General features: G+C 38.3%; 1 protein-coding gene across 1 annotated transcript in view; it reads left to right on the forward strand.

Moving 5' to 3' along the window:
• Positions 1 to 1,482: 1,482 nt before the first annotated feature.
• Positions 1,483 to 22,957, forward strand: part of EIF2AK4 (eukaryotic translation initiation factor 2 alpha kinase 4) — a 396,156-nt gene continuing 374,681 nt past the window's right edge. Inside the window, exons 1-3 of the mRNA XM_053697714.1 lie at positions 1,483 to 1,872; positions 16,951 to 17,054; positions 19,688 to 19,790. Of these exons, the coding sequence (XP_053553689.1) occupies positions 1,645 to 1,872; positions 16,951 to 17,054; positions 19,688 to 19,790 (435 nt within the window). The 5' untranslated portion in view covers positions 1,483 to 1,644. The remainder of the gene's footprint in view (positions 1,873 to 16,950; positions 17,055 to 19,687; positions 19,791 to 22,957) is intronic.

A 22,957-nucleotide genomic window follows, 5' to 3' on the forward strand; every position in this document is an offset into this window, starting at 1 on the left:
CTCTAGCGCATTAAAATGGGCAACGCAACGCCGGCTAAAGTGCAAGGAAATCCATGTGTTGCGCACGTTGCCCTGGTGCTTAGTGAGTGGAGTAGAAATCCTGTGCCAGTACTGCATGTAACATACTAAACTAGGAGCCATAATAATGTATACATTAAATACCCAAGTATTTTTCTACAGATCGAACACTGGATTGTCTTGGCTTCGCAATCCCATGGTGTTTCCCTTTATTTCTGCCATATTAAAGTGAAGGTAAAGTTACCTTGACACTGATACAGAATCCAATTATTTTTTTAAAATGAATGGGACTTTCATTCATGATTTTTTACATTATTACTTCAAAAGCCTTTATTTTCTATTTAAAATCCTTTTTTGCCGAATCATCCCGCTCTGTATTTTTTTATTTTTATTTCTGGTCACGTTTTTAGAGCAACCAGTTGAATTTCTGGCCGTTAGGTGCCCGTGACCCGACGTCATCCGCCCACTCGCTATACTGCACATGCGCTAGAGTCTATTTCTCCATCAAAGACTACACCGGGCGTTCTAGTTTCGCGCATGCGTACTGTTTCTGCTTAAGGCCAGTTAATGTTGGTTGAAGGGAGATGGGTGTGCTTAGAATCGCGCATGCGCAGTTAGATTACTCATCATGAACGCGCTCCTGCTGTTACGTATAGAGCCGGATAGGATCACTCTATACGTAACAGCACATTACAAACCGGATGTAGAGGTTGGGAGGAGTTATGGACAGAACGGTAGGGAAAAATATAGTTAAAAAAAAGACAAATATCATTTTTTTTATAAAATAAAGTTAGCGATTAGCATATTCTATGTTCAAGGAATACATAGATATATTCAAATTACATAAACTTTACCTTCACTTTAAGAGTACTTTATTTAGTATGAAGTGATAATATACATTTTTATTGGACAAACATCCTATGTAAAAAATGCGATTGCACCCTAGTGCTTAGAAAATACAATAAACTGGACAAGTGCCATTTGTGACTTTGATTGACAAACTGAATTTAGTTATGCCTTATCTATTTATGATAATTATTGTACATATGGTACGGATTTGACTGTAATGTGGATGTCAAATGCAAACAGCAACCAATATAATTAGAGTAAGAGGAACAGAAAAATATAATTTGTAGTTAGACGCTGGTAGCTAGCCTAGAAGAATAATGAATCTATTAAAAACTGCAGTTATCTTGAATAAGTTGCGACATTCTTGATCTAGCTCTTCCAGTAATTGAAAGATACGTCCTCTTTTGATCAGGTTTGAAGCAATGATCCAGCTTTCCAGACCTCAAGGAAGAGAGGAAAAGTCTTTAAAGCTGACATTTTTGTATCAACTCCGAAGAAAATTACCCAAATAAAGTAAACTGAGAAGGTACACGTCATTGCCCTAATTAAAGACGGTGGCCTGGCTCACTCTAGGGCTGTGACGTATATAGCATCACATGTGCCCTTACCAAATATGGCAGCCTTGCGACTTTCTAAGGTTATTTGCCCTTAGTTCACATGGCCGTAACTGCCTCACCAAAAGTAGTCTGTGACGTCTGCGCTCTTAGTGGGCTTCTCCTCTGAATCTACACTAGTAAGGCGACAGCTAAAAGTATATCGGGATGTTTTCGTTGTAATATGGCAGGTAGCCGGGGCAAAGCAGTGCTTCCAAGTGACATTTCAGCCCCGGACAACTTGCAGGTATCCAGCCATGTGGATGAAACGTCTGGGGGTCAGCTGCGCCCCCTGCAGCCTGCCCCTGATCCCCCTGAAACCCACTCCCACCGGCAGGAGAATGAACTACAGGCCCTGGAGGCCATCTATGGGAAAGACTTTACTGACCTGAGAAAGAAGGCTCCCTGGAAGGTAAAGGGAAATCCAAGTGCACCACTCTGCACTCGCATTGATTGCATATTTGTGTTAAGTTGGAGACTACAAAATGATTGAGCTTTAGTAAATTCTGGTGTTTTCCAAATAAATACCGTAATAACAATACCTGTGCAACGATATATATATATATATATATATATATATATATATATATATATATATACACACACACACACACACACGCACACTCAAGTTTTCTAATTTACCTGTACTAACACTTGCAGGTCTGTTCAAAATAAGGCATAGAGGTAAAGTTGCATGAAAAAAGAGTGAAATACAGGTACTCACCAGTCATAATCAATAATGGCAGGAATACTGTACTTTGCACATTTTTGTCTCTACATGTGTTGATTTTACAGCTCAGACAGCCGTATTGGATGGAATTGCTTATCAAAAACCTAGCAAATGCGCCTCAACTGCATTAATCTGCACCTTATCATTTTACAAACCTTTCCTATCTGCTTGCTGCCAAACTCTGTTGTGAGCAATTGAACTGATAGTGCCAAGACAGCTGTACACACAGAAAACATATTAACATGTGTGTTACTGGCTATGATTCTTCATTTAGATAAACTATAGCATAAAAGGGGGTGATGCCACATATTTAGTTTAATACATCAAATATTTCCTAAAAACTGAATAAATGTGTATTACACACTTTCATATGGTTTAAAAGCAGGGATACAAGTTTTTATATTGGTTTCAAATGTACCACTGAGTTCCTTTTGGTTCACAATATGTGTCCGTACATGTGAGTTACTGGTCTCTGTGATATGTGACATTTCTCTTTAGGCATAAAAATAAATACGCAAATGGCTTGAACCACATTGATAATGCAGATCTTTTTAAATGTAAATGGACTGTCTAGTCAAAATTAAACATTCATGATTCAGATAGGGCATTCAAATTTAAACAACTTTCCAATTTACTTTTATCATTACATTTGCTTTGTTCTTTTGGTATTCTTTGTTGATAGATAAACCTAGGTAGGCTCATATGCTAATTTTTATACTTTGAAGGCCGCCTCATATCTCAGTGCATTTTGACAGTTTTTTTTTTTACAGCTAGACAGCGCTAGTTCATGTGTGTTATATGGATAACGTGCTCACTCAAGTGCATTTACCTAGGAGTCAGCACTGATTGGCTAAAATGCCTGCCTGTCAAAAGAACTGACACAGGTTGGCAGTCTGCAGAGGCTTAGATACAAAGTAATCATAGAGGTAAAGATATATTAATAAAAACGTTTTTGGTTATGCAATACTAGGGAATGGGTAATAAAGGGATTATCTATCTTTTTAAACAAAAAAAATTCTGGAGTAGACTGTCCAAGTTTTTTTTTTTATGTGCTTAAACCATATGAATAAAACTTGTTATCGCTTATTACTGATAATATGATTGCATCATACATTTTATGAAAGTGACTGAAATGTTTTTATTTAGTAGGCATTGGTGAAATTTTGGGATTCGACATTCATTTCCTAAACAAATGACTGATGATATGGCTGCAGGTAGCGGTATTCAGCTAAATTTATTTGCATAGATCTTTGTGTGTTTTTTCACACTGATGCTGAGACAATCCGAATTCAGCTGCCTGTGACCATATATCGCAATTGTTTAGCAAACAAATGCCAAATCCTGAAATTTCGCCCATGCGTATTTCGTTTGTACTAAAATGCTTGTCATGTAACAGTATACTTGCCACATGCATTCTTGCTGTGCTATAGGAAATGTTTTCTAGAACAAAATATTATTATTGCATATAGCATTGCACTACTGACAGCTAGCTGAACACATCTAGTTAGCCAATCACAAGAGACAAATGTGTGCAGGCACCTATCAGCAGCTAGTTCCCACTAGTGTAGGATATATGCATATTATTTTTCAGTAAGGGATACCAAGGGAACAAAGCACATTTGAAAATAGAAGTGAATTTAAAAGTGACTTAAAATGGCATGCTCTAACTAAATCACGAAAGCTTAATTTTGACCTTTTCTTTCCTTTTAAAGTTGAGTTTTTCATTTGTTTGCTGTCTAGGTAAATGAATATGGGAACATTTATAAATCCATATATTGGCACAATGATATGGGCCGACACATTTGTTGTAATCAACCTATCGCATGGCTGCACATATTAGTAAAACATTTTCTTTACATTAATGTGACAAGCAACACAAAATTTGGAATGACTTATTCCTATGTAGTTGTTAATGTTGTTTTAATCCTCCTTTAGCCCACGGCTAATGCAGATCTAGTTTTCATTAAAAATCCCTTACTTTGCATCATCCGGCCGATTTGAAATGGCTGCCAGACCCCTTTTTTCCCTGACGTCATCCTCACTGAAGGCTTTGTTGAAAAGAATGGTGTCCGTGTCAAGCAAGACGTTTCTTATTCGTGCACAGTATTTTGCGCATTTGCATTGTATTTTGATCGTCAAAGAGGGCTTTTAAAACCTGGTCTGCCGGCTAAGCTTCAGTATACAGGTCAGCCACATATAAGAACCGCTATGCAACTGAGCAGTATTGTTTTGTTCCGGGTTTTAAAGCCATCCTTGACGATAAAAATACGCATGTGCAAAATACCGTGCACGAGCAAGAAATGTCTTTCAGTTCCTGTTAGATATGAAAGTGCAGAACACTGTTATATTCCACACAGCTATTCACTGCAACCTCTAGTGACCTATTTATAACTGTCCCTAATTGGCCACAACAGAGAAGGTAACCTAAGTTACAACATGGCAGCTCCTATTGTTTTATAGACCCTAAACGTTTACACTTATTTTGTCAATATTTATACAGCTAATGAAACTTTAAAAAGGAGATGTGACCTGGGCGCTGTGAAAGAGAAATAAGAAATCTAAATGCTGCCAAAAATTCACCTATTGTGTTTCCATATTCCCTCAAATCTAGATACACAATATAGAAGATTTTAAAAAGGAAGAAAGGGGTTTGTGAATTGGTGCAAAGGAAAATAAAAAATATATATGCAATAATGTCAAAATAAAATTAAGCACAGTGAATTAATGTTGACAAGCATAGTAATAACAAATAAAAAATAGATTACCGTTAAAGGTCCAATTATGGTCTAATAAACATAAAAGATTGATTAAAAGATCATATATAAATACATATGAAAAATATATACGAAAAACCATCAATGACTCCTGGTTATGAATACAGTAATCAAGAGATCGTCAAAAGTTCATAAAATCAAAATTTGGAGATCAAAATCCTGGTCCCTTTTGAGCATCTACTTACACTCTTCTACTTCAATCAGTATGAGGTATGGGCCGCACAGTGTAGAAAAGGTCTTGTCATAGACACCAGGGATAGCTTGTTTCCAAACGTTGTCCAAACATGCAGTCACAGATCACATGTAATACAAATGGAGAGAGGGATAGTGCAACACAGTTTTTTATTTCTTACAAACATACATTGAGCACCATATGGTTGTGAGCTCACATAAGTATGAGGTAATCACAAAACACTTCCACAAAATATATAAAACTTCTCTCAAGCTGGATGCATATAAGGATGATAACAGTGGCATTATCTACAAAGAAATCCTGACTTGTTTCAAAGGCAATGTAGACCTTCTTCATCAGAAGATAAAATTGTGTTGCACTATCCCTCTATCCATTTGTATTACATGTGATCTGTGACTGCATTTTTGGACAACGTTGGATACTACTACTATACAACGTGGAGACAAGCTATCCCTGGTGTCTATGACAAGACCTTTTCTACACTGTGCGGCCCTTACCTCATACTGATTGAGGTAGAAGAGTGTAAGTAGATGCCCAAAAGGGACCAGGATTTTCATCTCCTAATTTTGATTTTATAAACTTTTGACAATCTCTTGATTACTGTATTCATAGCCAGGAGTCATTGATGTTTTTGCCTATTCTATATATATATATTTTTTTTTTTTATATATTTTTCATATGTATTTATATATGATCTTTTAATCAAGCTTTTATGTTTATTAGACCATAATTGGACCTTCAACAGTAATTGATTTTATTTGTTATTACTGTGCTTGTCAACATTAATTCACTGTACTCATGTTATTCTTAGACCAATCTTTTCTTTGAATGCATAATTCTATCTAGCATTTATTTAGTGTTTATTGTAACTTTTTAATACGTATGTACACAGCCCACAATCCCATCCTTAACTGTGACATTCCCTACCTTACTGTGCCAAAGCATTTATGCAAATGTATGTAAGTTTGTGACATTTTATCACTTATCTGCACCCACCTCACATTTACCTAAACTCCATATAAACTATTTTTAAGTGTCACTTGTTTAAAAGTGTAAGTCAATCCTAGTGTTTTTGAAATGCTAGGATTGACCATTGAAACAAAGGTGACTTTCATTCATTAGGTATAAAATACTTCATGCTGAATGTTCCTTTACTTGTTTCAAGCGTTCGCCGTTTTGAGCTGCTCAGGCAGCCCACGGCAGAATACTGTTTTGCTAGAGAGGTGACATTTCCACTTCTTAGCCAATAGCCGTGCGGGAAATCCGACTCCCAGTGCGCCAAGCCGGATTTCCCGCACGGCTATTGGCTAAGAGGTGAAAATGTCACCTCTCTAGCAAAACAGTATTCTGCCGTGGGCTGCCTGAGCAGCTCAGAACGGCAAACGCTTGAAACAAAGGAGTTTTCTGCATGAAGTATTTTATACATTCATGAATGGAAGTCGCCTTTTATTTTATTTCAATGGTCTAATGCCTGAATGCGTTATTTTGAATAATTTGTTCATGAATGGCCTTGGGTTTTTCAAGTGTGTTTGTCCGTCCATATTTTGAATGTTACTGTAAAAAATTACTTCTGTCTTCACAACCTATTAAAACCAATCAAAATGTTAAAGGGACACTGGACCCAAATTTTTTCTTTCATGATTCAAATAGAGCATGCAATTTTAAGCAATTTTCTAATTTACTTCTATTATCAATTTTAATTTGTTCTCTTGCTATCTTTATTTGAAAAAGAAGGCATCTCAGCTAAGGAGCCAGCAAATGTTTGCTTCAGGACCATGGACAGCACTTGTTTATTGGTGCTGACCAATCAGCAAGGACAACCCAGGTTGTTCACCAAAAATGGGCCGGCATCTAAACTTACATTCTTGCTTTTCAAATAAACATACCCAAAGAATGAAGAAAATTTGATAATAGGAGTAAATTAGAAAGTTGCTTAAAAATGCATGCTCTATGTGAATCACAAAATAAAATTTTTGAGTACAGTGTCCCTTTTAAGTGGTACTTCTCTTTCTGGTTTATTTGCATTACTAAATAAATAAATAAATAAAAGAGTAAATATTCGGTGCACCTTAAATAATATTCATTGTGTTTTTTTTTGTGTGTGTGCTAGCTTCACCAATATCTGTTGTATTTAACCAATGATTGGAGCGTTTTGAATGTAGTTTCAGTTATAGGGTCATTCTGGTCAAGATTTAAATGCACATAGATGAATTACATCTTTCAATAGAAACAAATTTGCAATATACATGTTTTGGCAAAAATGCTTCTATATAGAGCTCCATTTATCAAGGGGTCTGAGTGCCGTCGGCTGCAGGCTGTACCACAGATTTAAGAAGCAGCAGTTATCAGACCCGCTGTTTCTTAAACCACTTCTCCACCTTTTATGTTGTGTACATAAATCCCCTACCCCAGACTTTTCTGATTGCGTATATTGACAGCCCTTGTTTGTGCGCGAGCAGCGGATGGCATTGCACACTAACCATAGCGTGCAATGGTAAATGAAGGCAGCATTTACCATTGCACGCTAAAAGTTACCACTGTTTTTAGTGTTAACAGTTTTCTCTGCACGTGCATGTGAAGCATAGCTAGATATTCTCAGTGCACCAGCATTTTAAATACTGCAGCTGCTCAGAGCGCTTGTATTGGACTGTCAGCAATTAGCAAATTAAGTTATTACCAGATGATACAAGCACCTTAGACTCTCTGAGCAAATGCTGCTTAAAATGCTGGTGCACAGAGCATACTTGAAGGGACAGTCAACACCAAAATTGTTATTGTTTAAAAAGATAAACACCTTTTACTACCCATTCCCCAGCTTTGTTGGTTACATTGTTATATTAATATATTTTATAACATTTAAACCTCTACATTTCTGCCTGTAAGGCACTACAAACAGCCTCTTATCACATGCTTTTTTTATTTGCTTTTATAATAATAATTATAATAATAATAATAATAATAAATAATAATAATAATTATTATTATTATTATTATTATTATTATTATTATTATTATTATTATTATTATTATTATTATTATTTTATATAGAGCCTTTCTCCCAGTGGGACTCAAATTTTGGTAGGATTGTACCTTTAATAAAAAATGGTAGTAGGGAAGACTTAGTAACTACATGAATGTCCGTTAACTTCAAAGGAACTTGGAGGATCAAACAATGTTTTTATGTCCGTTCTTAGGCTTTTTGTTGTGTAATAAATAATTTATCAGTAATATTGGTAGTGGGCTTTGTGAAGTTGTCTTTCTCTTGTAAGGTGTATCCAGTCCACGGATCATCCATTACTTGTGGGATATTCTCCTTCCCAACAGGAAGTTGCAAGAGGATCACCCACAGCAGAGCTGCTATATAGCTCCTCCCCTAACTGCCATACCCAGTCATTCTCTTGCAACTCTCAACAAGCATGGAGGTAGTAAGAGCAAAGTGGTGAAATGTAGCTGTTATCTTGCTTCAATCAAAAGTTTGTTATTTTTAAATGGTACCGGAGTTGTACTATTTTGTCCCAGGCAGAAAAATAGAAGAATCTGCCTGTGATTTCTATGATCTTAGCAGGTTGTAACTAAGATCCATTGCTGTTCTCACACATGACTGAAGAGAGAGGTAACTTCAGCGGGGGAATGGCGTGCAGGTTATCCTGCTATGAGGTATGTGCAGTTAAGATTTTTCTAGAAGATGTGAATGCTAGAAAATGCTGCTGATACCAAATTTGTGTAAGGTAAGCCTGAATACAGTGATTTAATAGCGACTGGTATCATGCTTACTTTCTGAGGTAATACTCTTTTTTTATATTTACAATATAAAACGTTTGCTGGCATGTTTAAACATTTTTATATATACTTTGGTGATAAAACTTTATTGGGGCCTAGTTTTTTCCACATGGCTGGCTTAAATTTGCCTAGAAACAGTTTCCTGAGGCTTTCCACTGTGTTACTATGAGTGGGAGGGGCCTAATTTAGCGCTTTTTTGCACAGTAACTTTTACAGACTAAGACATCCAGCTTCCTCCAGGAGTCCCCTGAATGCTATAGGACATCTCTAAAGGGCTCTTAGGCTTTCCAAAATCGTTTGTTGGGGAAGGTAGGCCCACAGCAAGGCTATGGCAGTTGGTGTGGCTGTTAAAAGACGTTTATCGTTTTTTTTTTTAATCCGTTTTTTTAACTAAGGGGTTAATCATCCATTTGCAAGTGGGTGCAATGCTCTGTTAGCTTATTATACACACTGTAAAAATTTCGTTTGATTTACTGGCTTTTTTCACTGTTTTTCAAATTCTGACAAAATTTGTTTCTCTTAAAGGCACAGTACCGTTTCTTATATTTGCTTGTTAACTTGATTTAAAGTGTTTTCCAAGCTTGCTAGTCTCATTGCTAGTCTGTACAAACATGTCTGACATAGAGGAAACTCCTTGTTCGTTATGTTTAAAAGCCATGGTGGAACCCCCTCTTAGAATGTGTACCAAATGTACTGATTTCACTTTAAGCAATAAAGATCATATTCTGTCTTTAAAAAATTTATCACCAGAGGAATCTGACGAGGGGGAAGTTATGCCGACTAACTCTCCCCACGTGTCAGATCCTTTGACTCCCGCTCAAGGGACTCACGCTTAAACGGCGCCAAGTACATCTAGGGCGCCCATAGCGTTTACTTTACAAGACATGGCGGCAGTCATGGATAATACACTGTCAGCGGTATTAGCCAGACTACCTGAATTTAGAGGAAAGCGAGATAGCTCTGGAGTTAGACGAAATACAGAGCATACTGACGCTTTAAGAGCTATGTCTGATACTGCCTCACTATATGCAGAAGCTGAAGAAGGAGAGCTTCTTTCTGTGGGTGATGTTTCTGACTCGGGGAAGATGATGCAACCTGATTCTGATATTTCTACATTTAAATTTAAGCTTGAACACGTCCGCGTGTTACTCAGGGAGGTTTTAGCTGCTCTGAATGACTGTGATACAATTGCAGTGCCAGAGAAATTGTGTAGACTGGATAAATACTATGCAGTGCCTGTGTGCACTGATGTTTTTCCAATACCTAAAAGGTTTACAGAAATTATTACCTATGAATTGGATAGACCAGGTGTGCCGTTTTCTCCCCCTCCGATTTTTAGAAAAATGTTTCCAGTAGACGCCACCACACGGGACTTATGGCAGACAGTTCCTAAGGTGGAGGGAGCAGTTTCTACTCTAGCAAAGCGTACTACCATCCCTGTCGAGGACAGTTGTGCTTTCTTAGATCCAATGGATAAAAAGTTAGAGGGTTACCTTAAGAAAATGTTTATTCAACAAGGTTTTATCCTACAGCCCCTTGCATGCATTGCTCCTGTCACTGCTGCTGCGGCGTTCTGGTTTGAGTCTCTGGAAGAGGCTTTACAGGTAGCGACTCCATTGGATGACATACTTGACAAGCTTAGGTCACTTAAGCTAGCCAATTCTTTTGTTTCTGATGCCATTGTTCATTTGACTAAACTAACGGCTAAGAATTCTGGTTTTGCTATCCAGGCGCACAGAGCGCTATGGCTTAAATCATGGTCAGCTGACGTTACTTCAAAGTCTAAGCTGCTTAACATTCCCTTCAAGGGGCAGACCCTATTCGGGCCTGGTTTGAAGGAGATTATTGCTGATATCACTGGAGGAAAAGATCATGCCCTTCCTCAGGATTGGTCCAAATCAAGTGCCAAACAGTCTAATTTTCGTGCCTTTCGAAACTTCAAGGCAAGTGCGGCATCAACTTCCTCTAATGCGAAACAAGAGGGAACTTTTGCTCAGTCCAAGACGGTCTGGAGACCTAACCAGGCCTGGAACAAAGGTAAGCAGGCCAAAAAGCCTGCTGCTGCCTCTAAGACAGCATGAAGGAACGGCCCCCTATCCGGTAACGGATCTAGTAGGGGGCAGACTTTCGCTCTTCGCCCAGGCGTGGGCAAGAGATGTCCAGGATCCCTGGGCGTTGGAAATTATATCCCAGGGATATCTTCTGGACTTCAAGGCTTCCCCCCCAAAGGGAGATTTCACCTTTCACAATTATCTGCAAACCAGATAAAGAGAGAGGCATTCTTACACTGTGTACAAGACCTCCTAGTTATGGGAGTGATCCATCCAGTTCCAAAGGAGGGACAGGGATTTTTCTCAAACCTGTTTGTGGTTCCCAAAAAAGAGGGAACCTTCAGACCAATTTTGGATCTAAAGATCTTAAACAAATTCCTCAGAGTTCCATCATTCAAGATGGAGACTATTCGTACCATCCTACCTATGATCCAGGAGGATCAATACATGACTACAGTGGATTTAAAGGATTCTTATCTTCACATTCCGATACACAAAGATCATCATCAGTTTCTCAGGTTTGCCTTCCTAGACAGGCATTACCAGTTTGTAGCTCTTCCCTTTGGGTTAGCTACAGCCCCAAGAATTTTTACGAAGGTTCTGGGGTCGCTTCTAGCGGTCCTAAGGATGCGGGGCATAGCAGTGGCCCCTTATTTAGACGACATCCTGATTCAGGCGTCAAACTTCAAAATTGCCAAGTCTCATACGGACATAGTGTTGGCATTTCTGAGGTTGCATGGGTGGAAGGTGAACGAGGAAAAGAGTTCTCTATCCCCCCTCACAAGAGTTTCCTTCCTAGGGACTCTGATAGATTCTGTAGAAATGAAAATTTACCTGACGGAGTCCAGGTTATCAAAGCTTCTAAATTCCTGCCGTGTTCTTTATTCCATTCCTCGCCCTTCGGTGGCTCAGTGCATGGAAGTAATCGGCTTAATGGTAGCGGCAATGGACATAGTGCCGTTTGCACGCCTACATCTCAGACCGCTGCAACTCTGCATGCTCAGTCAGTGGAATGGGGATTACACAGATTTGTCCCCTCTACTAAATCTGGATCAAGAGACCAGGGCTTCTCTTTTCTGGTGGCGATTCGGACAACATCACGACTGTGGCTTACATCAACCATAAAGGGGGAACAAGGAGTTCCCTAGCGATGTTAGAAGTCTCAAAGATAATTTGCTGGGCGGACATTCACTCTTGCCACCTATCAGCTATCCATATCCCAGGTGTAGAGAACTGGGAGGCGGATTTTCTGAGTCTACAGACTTTTCATCCGGGTGAGTGGGAACTCCATCCATAGGGGTTTGCACAATTGGTTCATCGTTGGGGCAAACCAGAACTGGATCTCATGGCGTCTCGCCAGAACGCCAAGTTTCCTTGTTACAGATCCACGTCCAGGGACCCCAAGGCAACGCTGATAGATGCTCTAGCAGTGCCTTGGTCCTTCAACCTGGTTTATGTGTTTCCACCGTTTCCTCTGCTCCCTCGTCTGATTGCCAAAATCAAGCAGGAGAGAGCATCGGTGATCTTGATAGCGCCTGCGTGGCCACGCAGGAGACAGGACCTTCTACTTCAAGGTCCTTTCAACCATCCAAATCTAATTTCTCTGAGGCTGACTGCCTGGAGTTTGAACACTTGATTTTATCAAAGCGTGGTTTCTCCGAGTCAGTCATTGATACCTTAATTCAGGCACGAAAGCCTGTCACCAGGAAAATCTATCATAAGATATGGCGTAAATATCTTTATTGGTGTGAATCCAAGGGCTACTCATGGAGTAAGGTCAGGATTCCCAGGATATTATCTTTTCTCCAAGAAGGATTGGAGAAAGGATTGTCAGCTAGTTCCTTAAAGGGACAGATTTCTGCACTATCTATTCTTTTGTACAAGCGTCTTGCGGATGTCCCAGACGTTCAGGCATGTTGTCAGGCTTTAGTTAGAATCAAGCCTGTGTTTAAACCTGTTGCTCCACCTTGGACATTAAATTTGGTTCTTAAAGTTCTTCAGGGGGTTCCGTTTGAACCTCTTCATTCCATAGATATCAAACTTTTATCTTGGAAAGGTCTTTTTTTGGTAGCTATTTCCTCGGCTTGTAGAGTTTCCGAGTTATCTGCCTTACAATATGATTCTCCTTATCTGATCTTCCATGCAGATAAGGTAGTTCTGCGTACGAAACCTGGGTTTTTACCTAAGGTGGTATCTAATAAGAATATCAATCAAGAGATTGTTGTTCCGTCTTTGTGTCCTAATCCTTCTTCGAAGAAGGAACGCCTATTACACAATCTGGACGTCGTTCGTGCTTTAAAGTTTTACTTACAAGCTACTAAAGATTTTCGTCAAACATTTGCTTTGTTTGTTGTCTACTCTGGACAGAGGAGAGGTCAAAAGGCTTCGGCAACCTCTCTTTCTTTTTGGCTAAGAAGCATAATCTGCTTAGCCTATGAGACTGCTGGCCAGCAGCCTCCAGAAAGGATTACAGCTCATTCTTCTAGAGCTGTGGCTTCCACATGGGCCTTTAAAAATTAGGCTTTTGTTGAACAGATTTGCAAGGCGGCGCCTTGGTCTTCGCTTCATACTTTTTCAAAATTCTACAAATTTGATACTTTTGCTTCTTCGAAGGCTATTTTTGGGAGAAAGGTTTTACAGGCAGTGGTACCTTCCGTTTAAGTACCTGCCTTGTCCCTCCCTTCATCCGTGTACTTTAGCTTTGGTATTGGTATCCCACAAGTAATGGGTGATCCGTGGACTGGATACACCGTACAAGAGAAAACTTAATTTATGCATACCTGATAAATTTATTTCTCTTGTGGTGTATCCAGTCCACGGCCCGCCCTGTCATTTTAAGGCAGGTATTTTTTAATTTTAAACTACAGTCACCACTGCACCCTATGGTTTCTCCTTTCTCTGCTTGTTTTCGGTCGAATGACTGGATATGGCAGTTAGAGGAGGAGCTATATAGCAGCTCTGCTGTGGGTGATCCTCTTGCAACTTCCTGTTGGGAAAGAGAATATCCCACAAGTAATGGATGATCCGTGGACTGGATACACCACAAGAGAAATAAATTTATCAGGTAAGCATAAATTATGTTTTTTCCAGATGATCCAAAAATGTACAACCGAGTTAAAGGATCATAAAACTAATCGCCTTTCAAACAACTTTTTTTTTTATTTAAATATGCAATAAAACTTAACAACTATTGTTGGTGATATTTATCCTGGACTGAATTAACTCTTCAGACCATGACCAGTTAGAGAGGGTTTGTTTATTCACAGGCACATTGCAGTATGGAGAGAAACAAACAATACAAGGTTTTCTCTGGGGGGTCAGTCCCCGCCCGGATATTTATACACAAGAGACAGGGCATTCCTGATCTCCATATTTAGGCTAATACATTTCATGATTGGCTAGGCTAACAAACGCAAGGGTTACAACATAAATAATATTTGTTTACAAAGTTTAAGTCGGCAAATTCTATTCAGTAGGCATTTCAATCTCTGACCATAAATCAAAAGGGCAAGGTCAGCACTAAAGAAAAGGATTAAAGGGACACTAAACACAAATGTATTCTCTCATAATTCAGATAGAGCATGTCATTTTAAAGGGACACTGTACCCAAAAATTTTCTTTCGTGATTCAGATTGAGCATGAGATTTTAAGCAACTTTCTAATTTACTCCTATTATCAATTTTTCTTCATTCTCTTGGTATCTTTATTTGAAATGCAAGAATGTAAGTTTAGATGCCAGCCCATTTTTGGTGAACAACCTGGGTTTTCCTTGCTGATTGGTGGATAAATTCATCCACCAATAATAAAGTGCTGTCCAGAGTACTGAAACCAAAAAAAGCTTAGATGCCTTCTTTTTCAAATAATGATAGCAAGAGAACGAAGAAAAATTGATAATAGGAGTAAATTAGAAAGTTGCTTAAAATTGCATGCTCTTTCTGAATTACAAAAGAGAAAATTTGGGTTCAGTGTCCCTTTAAGCAGCTTTCTAATTTACTCCTATTATCAATTTTTCTTTGTTCTCTTGCTATCGTTAGTTAAAAAAGCAGAAATGTAAGGTTAGGGGCAGGCCCATTTTTAGTTCAGCACCTGGGTAGCGCTTGCTGATTGGTGACTAGCCAATTATTAAGGTTTTATGTCCCTTTTTAATATTACTGGAAGGTTGAATCAAATGAGTAGTGTAGGACTGGACAGAAAAGAAGAATTTAAAACTTAACATCACAAAGTGTAATATTATTCATTTTGGATAAAAAATTTTTAAAGTGATTTATACACTGGATGGCACTTTTTATTTCATATGGTTTGAAATTTGGTAAACAATGTTGCGGTGAAGCAGGTAAGGACAAAAAATGTTTGGCTATATAGGTAGTGATGTTTATTAGTTAAACCTCATCTTTAATACTGGTTACTTTTCTGGAGAGCATATTTCCAGAACGTTATAAATACACCAGAAACTGTACATAAGAAGACTACTAAGATAGTACAATACAACATTCAAAGAAAGACTTAAAGTGAAGGTCAATTTTCATGTGAAAGTGCCTGGTTTTTAAAAAAACTATTCAACTACAGGTAACCCTCAGTTTACGCCGGGGTTAGGTTCCAGAAGGAATGGTTGTAAATCGAAAACCGTTGTAAATTGAAACCCAGTTTATAATGTAAGTCAATGGGAAGTGAGGGAGTTAGGTTCTAGGCCCCTCTCAAAATTGTCATAAGTAACACCTAATACACTATTTTTAAAGCTTTGAAATGAAGACTTTACATGCTAAACAGCATTATAAACCTAATAAAATAATCACACAACACAGAATATATAATTAAACTAAGTTAAAGGAACAAAAACATTTGCTAAACACCATTATAAACCTAATAAAATAATCACACAACACAGACTTTACTTGCATTTTTTGCAAACAGTTCTTTCTATGCATTCCAATCTGGACTGATTTATAGGCAGGAAGATCTTGTTCCTTTGAAATCTGCTCGATAACTCAGGTCTGGTTAAACTGATTCATTTCAGCTTGCTTGGCTTGCATATCTTTGCTGCAACACAAGCGGACAGCTCCACCTACTGGCTTTATTAATCAATGCTCTGCTTCTCAATGCTTTTCAATAGCAGTCACATGACTGAAAAAAGGTTGTTATTCTGAAACGGTGCAAATTGAACCGTTGTAAACCGAGGGCCACCTGTATTTCATTCATGAAAATTTATATTGCACTGCATTTTAAAAATACTTACCTTGTTCTTCTGAAACTCCGGATCACCATTCTGAAATGATGCCCCGTCTGCTTCTTCCTGGTTTACTTAGCAATGACGAAACCGGCTTCCTCCAATCACGGCGTTTCCTCACAATATGTTTTCCCCGGGGAAGCCGTGATTGGAGGATGCCGGAATTGTCATTGCTGACTTATGAAGAGGCTTGCGACGGGCTGGTGATGGAATCTTTCAATTGATTGAATAAAGAAAAATGAGGAACCTAATAACTGGGGGTTGGAGGGTAATAGGCTCAGGAGTTATTTGTGGAAGCACTTGACAAATGACTGGTAGAACATGTAAATTTAAGACTATCAACCCTAGATTACTATGTGTTTAACCCCTTTTAGTGATCCTGGTACATTACAAGCTTTTATTGGTAAATACTGTGCACACAGTCAATTTTAAAAGGTACTGAGACTGGTGTGCTCCTTTGTCAACCAAAAAACATTTTTTTAAACGGCCGTAATAGTCAGACGTTAGAGTATGTCAATTTAAGACTACCTACCCTGCACTAATTTGTGTTTAACCTCCGGCAAAGGGGTTAAACACACAGTAGAAGTGCTGCCTGGTACCCATGGAGCACTGATCTAGTGTAGAATTTGCCGCTGATCCAATCAGCAGCACTAGTCGCACATCTGAATCATGTGACTAGCATTATTAGGCATTATTTACAAACTTTCCTTTATTTGATGTATGTATTTTTTCTTTCAGATACAGCAGCCCCCTGAAGTTGTTCTTGCCTTGTACCCTCAGGGATGTGTAGCTTATGTCAAGGTGGATTTGTGGGTAAAGTGCCCTGAAACCTACCCTGATGTGTAAGTATACTGACTTGTTGTGCATTGTCTTTTTATGGGATGTTTATGGCTTCTTATGACCATTTATGTCTCTTATCAGTTAAAAAGTGTCTAATATGTATATTCACACGCACATACCTCCTTGTTTTAACCCTTTACAAGTGTTGGTAAGTGAAGTTTCTGCATCTTCACAATGGGCACCGCCATCTTGGAGTTTGCTTTCTCACACCCTGACACAGAAGCTGTGCACCCTTACAGATCACTGATTATGCCTTATTGTGCACTTTAGTTTAAAGTGTAATACAGATCAGTAGCTGTATGTTTTGCAGTGGTTGCATTGCTCTATTTTATTCCTTGTAAACTGTGTACAAAAAACGGCAAATATGTAAAGCCTCTGCATTCTGTTGTGCACATGTCTTTAAGCCATCTGGCACTGGTGTTTACAACAATTTTTAAACAGAGGTTTTAACGTTACTGCCATAGAATGCTAAAGGCATGTGCACACTTCTAATCTCTCATTAGCCCACTCAAATGTACTCTTGAACAAAGCAGTTTTAATAATGAAAAATGGCACTTTTAAAATTGCATGTACTATTTTAATTATTAATATTTAAAGGGACAGTCTACACTAAAATTGTTATTGTTTTAAAAGATCGATAATACCTTTACTACTCATTCCCCAGCTTTGCACAACCAACATTATTATTTTACTTTATAACATTTTAACCTCTAAATTTCTGCCTGTTTCTAAACCACTATAGACAGCCTCTTATCACATGCTATTTTGCTTTTCACAACAGGAGACTGCTAGTTCATGTGGGCCATATAGATACTAATGTGTTAACGGCCGAGGAATTATTTAAGATTTAGCACAACACGGCTAAAATGCAAGTCAATAAATATTAAATAAAACGTCATGTGATTAGGGGGCTGTCAGAAGATGTTTATATACAAGGTAATCACAGAGGTAAAACGTACGTGTGTGTATATATGTATGTATATATATATATATATATATCTGTTGGTTATGCAAAACTGGGGAATGGGTAATAAAGGGATTATCTTTCTTTTTAAACAATAACAATTCTATTGTAGACTGTAACTTTTTTATTTTACAATTTTATTTGAAAAATTACAGGGTTCCAAGCAACCACAACTTAAAATACTATTTAAAGGGACAATAAACACTTAAAGGGATAGTCTAGTCAAAAATAAAGTTTTGTGATTCAGATAGAGCATTCAATTTTAAGCAACTTTCTAATTTACTCCTATTAATTTTTATTTGTTCTCTTGGTATCTTTATTTGAAAAAGCATAAATGTAAGCTTAGGAGCTGGCCCATTTTAGATACTTAGGAGCTGGTATCTAATATGCATTTTTCACTTGTAATCCTTTATTGAAAAGAATACTTAAAGGGACAGTCTAGTCAAAATCAAACTTTCATTATTCAGATAGGACATGCAATTTTAAAAATTTTGCTTCAAGTTTGCTTTGTTCATTTGGTATTCTTTGTTGAAAGCTAAACCTACTTATGCTCACATTATTTTTACAGCTAGATAGTGCTAGTTCATGTGTGATATATATATATATATATATATCATTGTGCTCACTCCTGTGGAGTTAGCTAGGAGTCAGTACTGATTGGCTAAAATGCAAGTCTGTGAAAAGAACCGAAATAAGGGGGCAGTCTGCAGAGGCATATTAGTATAACTGTTGGTTATGTGAAACTGGGGAATGGGTAATAAAAGGTTTATTTTTTGTAAACAATAACATTTCTGGAGTAGACTGTCCATTTAAGTAGGCTCACTGCAAGTGGGAAATAAGACACTCCCCCCTCCCCCCTTCATTTGCATATGAAAAGACCCTTTACACAAATAGGAGCAAGCTGGAGTAGGTATACGTCGGTATTCTCCTAAAACTTTGGGGCTTGGTTAGGAGTCTAAAAATCAGAGCAATGTTATTTAAAAATAAGCAAAACTATACATTTAAAAAAAAACAAAAAAAAAAAAAACTTTATGGGCTATATAAATCATCTACAAAACATTTATGCAAAGAAAAAATGAGTGTATAATGTCCCTTTAAGTATTTCCCTGTAGTGGCCAAGTTGCTATGATTTGCACTCCTGTGTATGGGCAATCTAATACATTTGGCACCTGAGGAATGGTGTTTTAAAAAAAAAAAATAGTGTGTACTTTTCTCTTTTCATCACACTAGAACAATGATGTAGCAGCAAATGACTTCTTCTAGTTCATCAGCGGCAGGTAGCTATGAAATAAATGTAGACTACAAGATGAATTTATGTTCTGGTTTGCATACAGATACATAATGGTTTATATACCATCTTGTCCTTCTGCATGTAAATAACTAACCAAAATGTGTACCTGATCAACCTGTTGCAGGTAACCATCAAATGTTCCACTAGTTAGTACCACAGCTCCTGCTTTGTTTTCATAAGTACATTTCTTATGCAAGATTTATTATGAGCAGCAACATTTGCAATTGCTTAGGCAAATGATAAACTCTCTCCTTGCTATATCAACTAGAATGCTCCTTTGAAATGACAGCATGCCCTTTTAGTTTGATCAGATTTTCATTTAAAGTATATTTAAACTAACCTAATAAACCTAATATCTTACTCACATTTCTATTTTCCAGTCCACCTGAAATCAAGTTGAAAAATGTGACCGGTTTATCCAATGAAAATATGAACGCTTTGACTTCTAGTTTGGAAGAGTTGGCAAAACAACTTTGTGGGGAGGTACAAGTTTAAACATATTTGTATATCTATCTGTTATATTTGAATACATGTATTTTACATCTGCTTTAGATGCTTTTTTAAGATCGTTTCTATACGAACTGAGAAAACATGTAAGCAAAGCATTCATTTTATCCTAGCTTGTAAAGTTTTTAATTTCAGTGTAAAACAGAAAAAAAATGGCTAAAACTGATTCAGTAGATAAAACAAACAAACAACAAAACTCTCTCTTAAATACTACATATAAAAAGTAAGTACTTTACTCATTGGTTGATGGTTTTCATTTTCAAATAATTTTCTCTTGTTAAGTGTATTCAGTCCACGGGTCATCCATTACTTATGGAATATATTCTCTTCCAAACAGGAAATTGCAAGAGGATCACCCAAGCAGAGCTGCTACATAGCTCCTCCCCTCACATGTCATATTCAGTCATTCTCTTGCAACTTAATAGATAGGACGTTGTGAGAGGTCTGTGGTGTTTTTATACTTAGTTTATTCTTCAATCAAAAGTTTGTTATTTTAAAATGACACCAGAGTGTGTTGTTTATTCTCAGGCAGTATTTGGAAGAAGAATCTGCCTGCGTTTTCTATGATCTTAGCGGCAGTAACTAAGATCCACTGGCTGTTCTCGCATATTCTGGGGAGTGGGGTAATTTTCAGAAAGGGAATAGCGTGCGGGGAACCCTGCAAACAAGGTATGTGCAGTAAATTATTTTTCTAAGGAATGGAATTGACTAAGAAAATACTGCTGATACCGATGTAATGTAAGTAAAATCCTTTAATACAGTGAGAGCGACTGTTAACAGGCTAGTTTAAATATATAGAGTAAAGTAATTTTCTAAGGAATGGAATTTGACTGAGAAAATGCTATTAATACTGAAGTGATGTTATAAGCCTTAAATGCAGTAGGATGACTGGTATCAGGCTTATCAATAGAGATACATGTTCCTTCAAAAAGGGATGTTTAAAACGATTTTGCTGGCATGTTTAATCGTTTTGTGAGGTACATTGGTGATAAAACTTGTTTGGGGCATAACATTTTTCCACATGGCTGACAATTTTTCTGCATAGAAACAGTTAACTGAAACTCCCAATATTGTAATATTGAGTAGGAGGGGCCTATTTTAGCGCTCTTTTGACGCAGTAAAAATTCAGGCTCTGTCTTCCTGCTTCCTTCTGCTTGACCCGGGTCGTCTCCAGACAGCTTAAGGGACTTCAAAAGTCATTTTGAGGGAGGTAATCAGTCACAGCAGACCTGTGACAGTGGTTTTTTGACTGTATTAAAAAACGTTTTTTTGCTTATAAAAACCGTTTGGGTGACTTCCGGTGGGCGGCTCCACAAGATGGCTGCAAGCTTCAGCAGCTCTGAAGAAATTCTACTCTAATTTCAACTTTGCAGCCTCAATTTACGCCATCTGCCTCTCCCTTGACAAGCAAGTTGTCCGGGAACACTTAGCAGATAGAAGGATTACCAGCTCTTCTACCCCGGACAGTCATCTTGAGTAAATATGAAGATTGAGCGACTCAGCTCAAAGTTAACTGCCCACGAGGTAATGAACGCAGACAGGGAGATGTTTATGGCACTGTCTGCAATTTTTTCACCAAAACTTGAGAACCTGCTTAACAGCTGTGACAACTTGTGTGCAATGCTGCAGAGTACAAGAAGCCGAGGTGCACCGGGAACGGCTCAGAATACCGAGCAATCTGGTTTCTTGACAGCTAATGAAAGCGCCATACTGTTGCTCCCGGACACACACAATGGTGAGACAACTTATATGGAAGATCGCTGTCCATGCATCGACGAATCTGACAACACCTCACCCACAAAGGCTTACTCGACTAAGTTTGAAGGCTCCCTCCCAGCTCCCTCACTGACTATGCAGATATGCACAGACATGTCAGCAACCTTCTCTACAGAGCGGGCGGCAACCCCTACCTTGGATAATGTATCCGCAACTCGCACTTTGGAAATCTGCTTGGTGTCTGCAGGGAACACCAAGCTGACACCTTCGTGTAGTGCATATACAGGCGCCCTCCCCGATTGCGAGATGAAGCATAGCAGCATGGACTGGGAACATTCCATGCAGCTGTGGACTGATTTAACGCTAGAGCCTGTGTTGCCCCCCCCCCCCCGTTGTTTGTCTTTGAGACGCATAAAGCACCTCCATCAACAGAAGCCTGGCGACAGGCGGGAATCTTCATGGGGCAGTCTGGAGAAGGAGTTTTTTATACTGCGCTATGCAGGGGGAGCTATATATTTCGGCAGTTTTGCTTGCCTACTGGAATCGGCTGAAGTATAGTGTGCGTCCCTGAACCGCTACCTGTTATCCACCCCCTCCTTTTAACATAAAATGCGGGTATAACAGACCCCCATACCTCCAATTTCTACATGAAGTTGAATTCGCAAGATCACTTGACTTTGGCCCAGTTGGCCACTTATTTTGTTTTAAAGATGTTATAAGCCGTTGTTAACTTGTTTCACAGGACCCACTTCAAAGCTGTATCTGTACCGACATCCTGCTCCTAGCTGTGTACTTGCTTCCTCTTGTACACATACGAGCATCATTATGGGCGCAGAGAGGGCTAATCCAAACGGGATATTGAATACTGACATGCACACTAATCTTAGACTGCACAATTCTCCTATGCATTATGGACACTGCAGCTCTCCCAACCCCTGCCGCAAAGCTGTGTTTATTCAGACATCCTAACTGAATGTGAAACAAATCATATGCATTTCTTGTGTAGATAGATAGTTTTTAGTTCTAGGTGCTATAGATATTTTTGATAGTTTTTAGGTTTCTCACTTATCTGCATAGGTCAGCAATGAGAATGTAGTTAGTCTTTAATTGCTTTTGTAATTAACATTTCCTCAGAACGGTGGGAACTTGTGATAAAATGCTAAATAGTCAAAATTCTGGGCTGTTTTAACCTATCGGATATAACCTAAAGCAAGGCTCAGTATATAAAATAGGCCTATAAAATCTTATATGTCAAGTGTTTGTAGTTTCTTGAGGGACACATTTACCCCACCCTACAATCTCCTATACCATACTTTTCACTTATTCTACTGGATAATGGTGTATTGCTCATATCCTTCTCTGGAATTCTTATATAGGGCTAAGCGTAGCACCTGCATAAATTATGTCCTAAAAGGTCCTATATTTTT

This window comes from Bombina bombina, chromosome 1, assembly GCF_027579735.1.
Source record: "Bombina bombina isolate aBomBom1 chromosome 1, aBomBom1.pri, whole genome shotgun sequence".
In the NCBI taxonomy this organism is placed as follows: domain Eukaryota; kingdom Metazoa; phylum Chordata; class Amphibia; order Anura; family Bombinatoridae; genus Bombina; species Bombina bombina.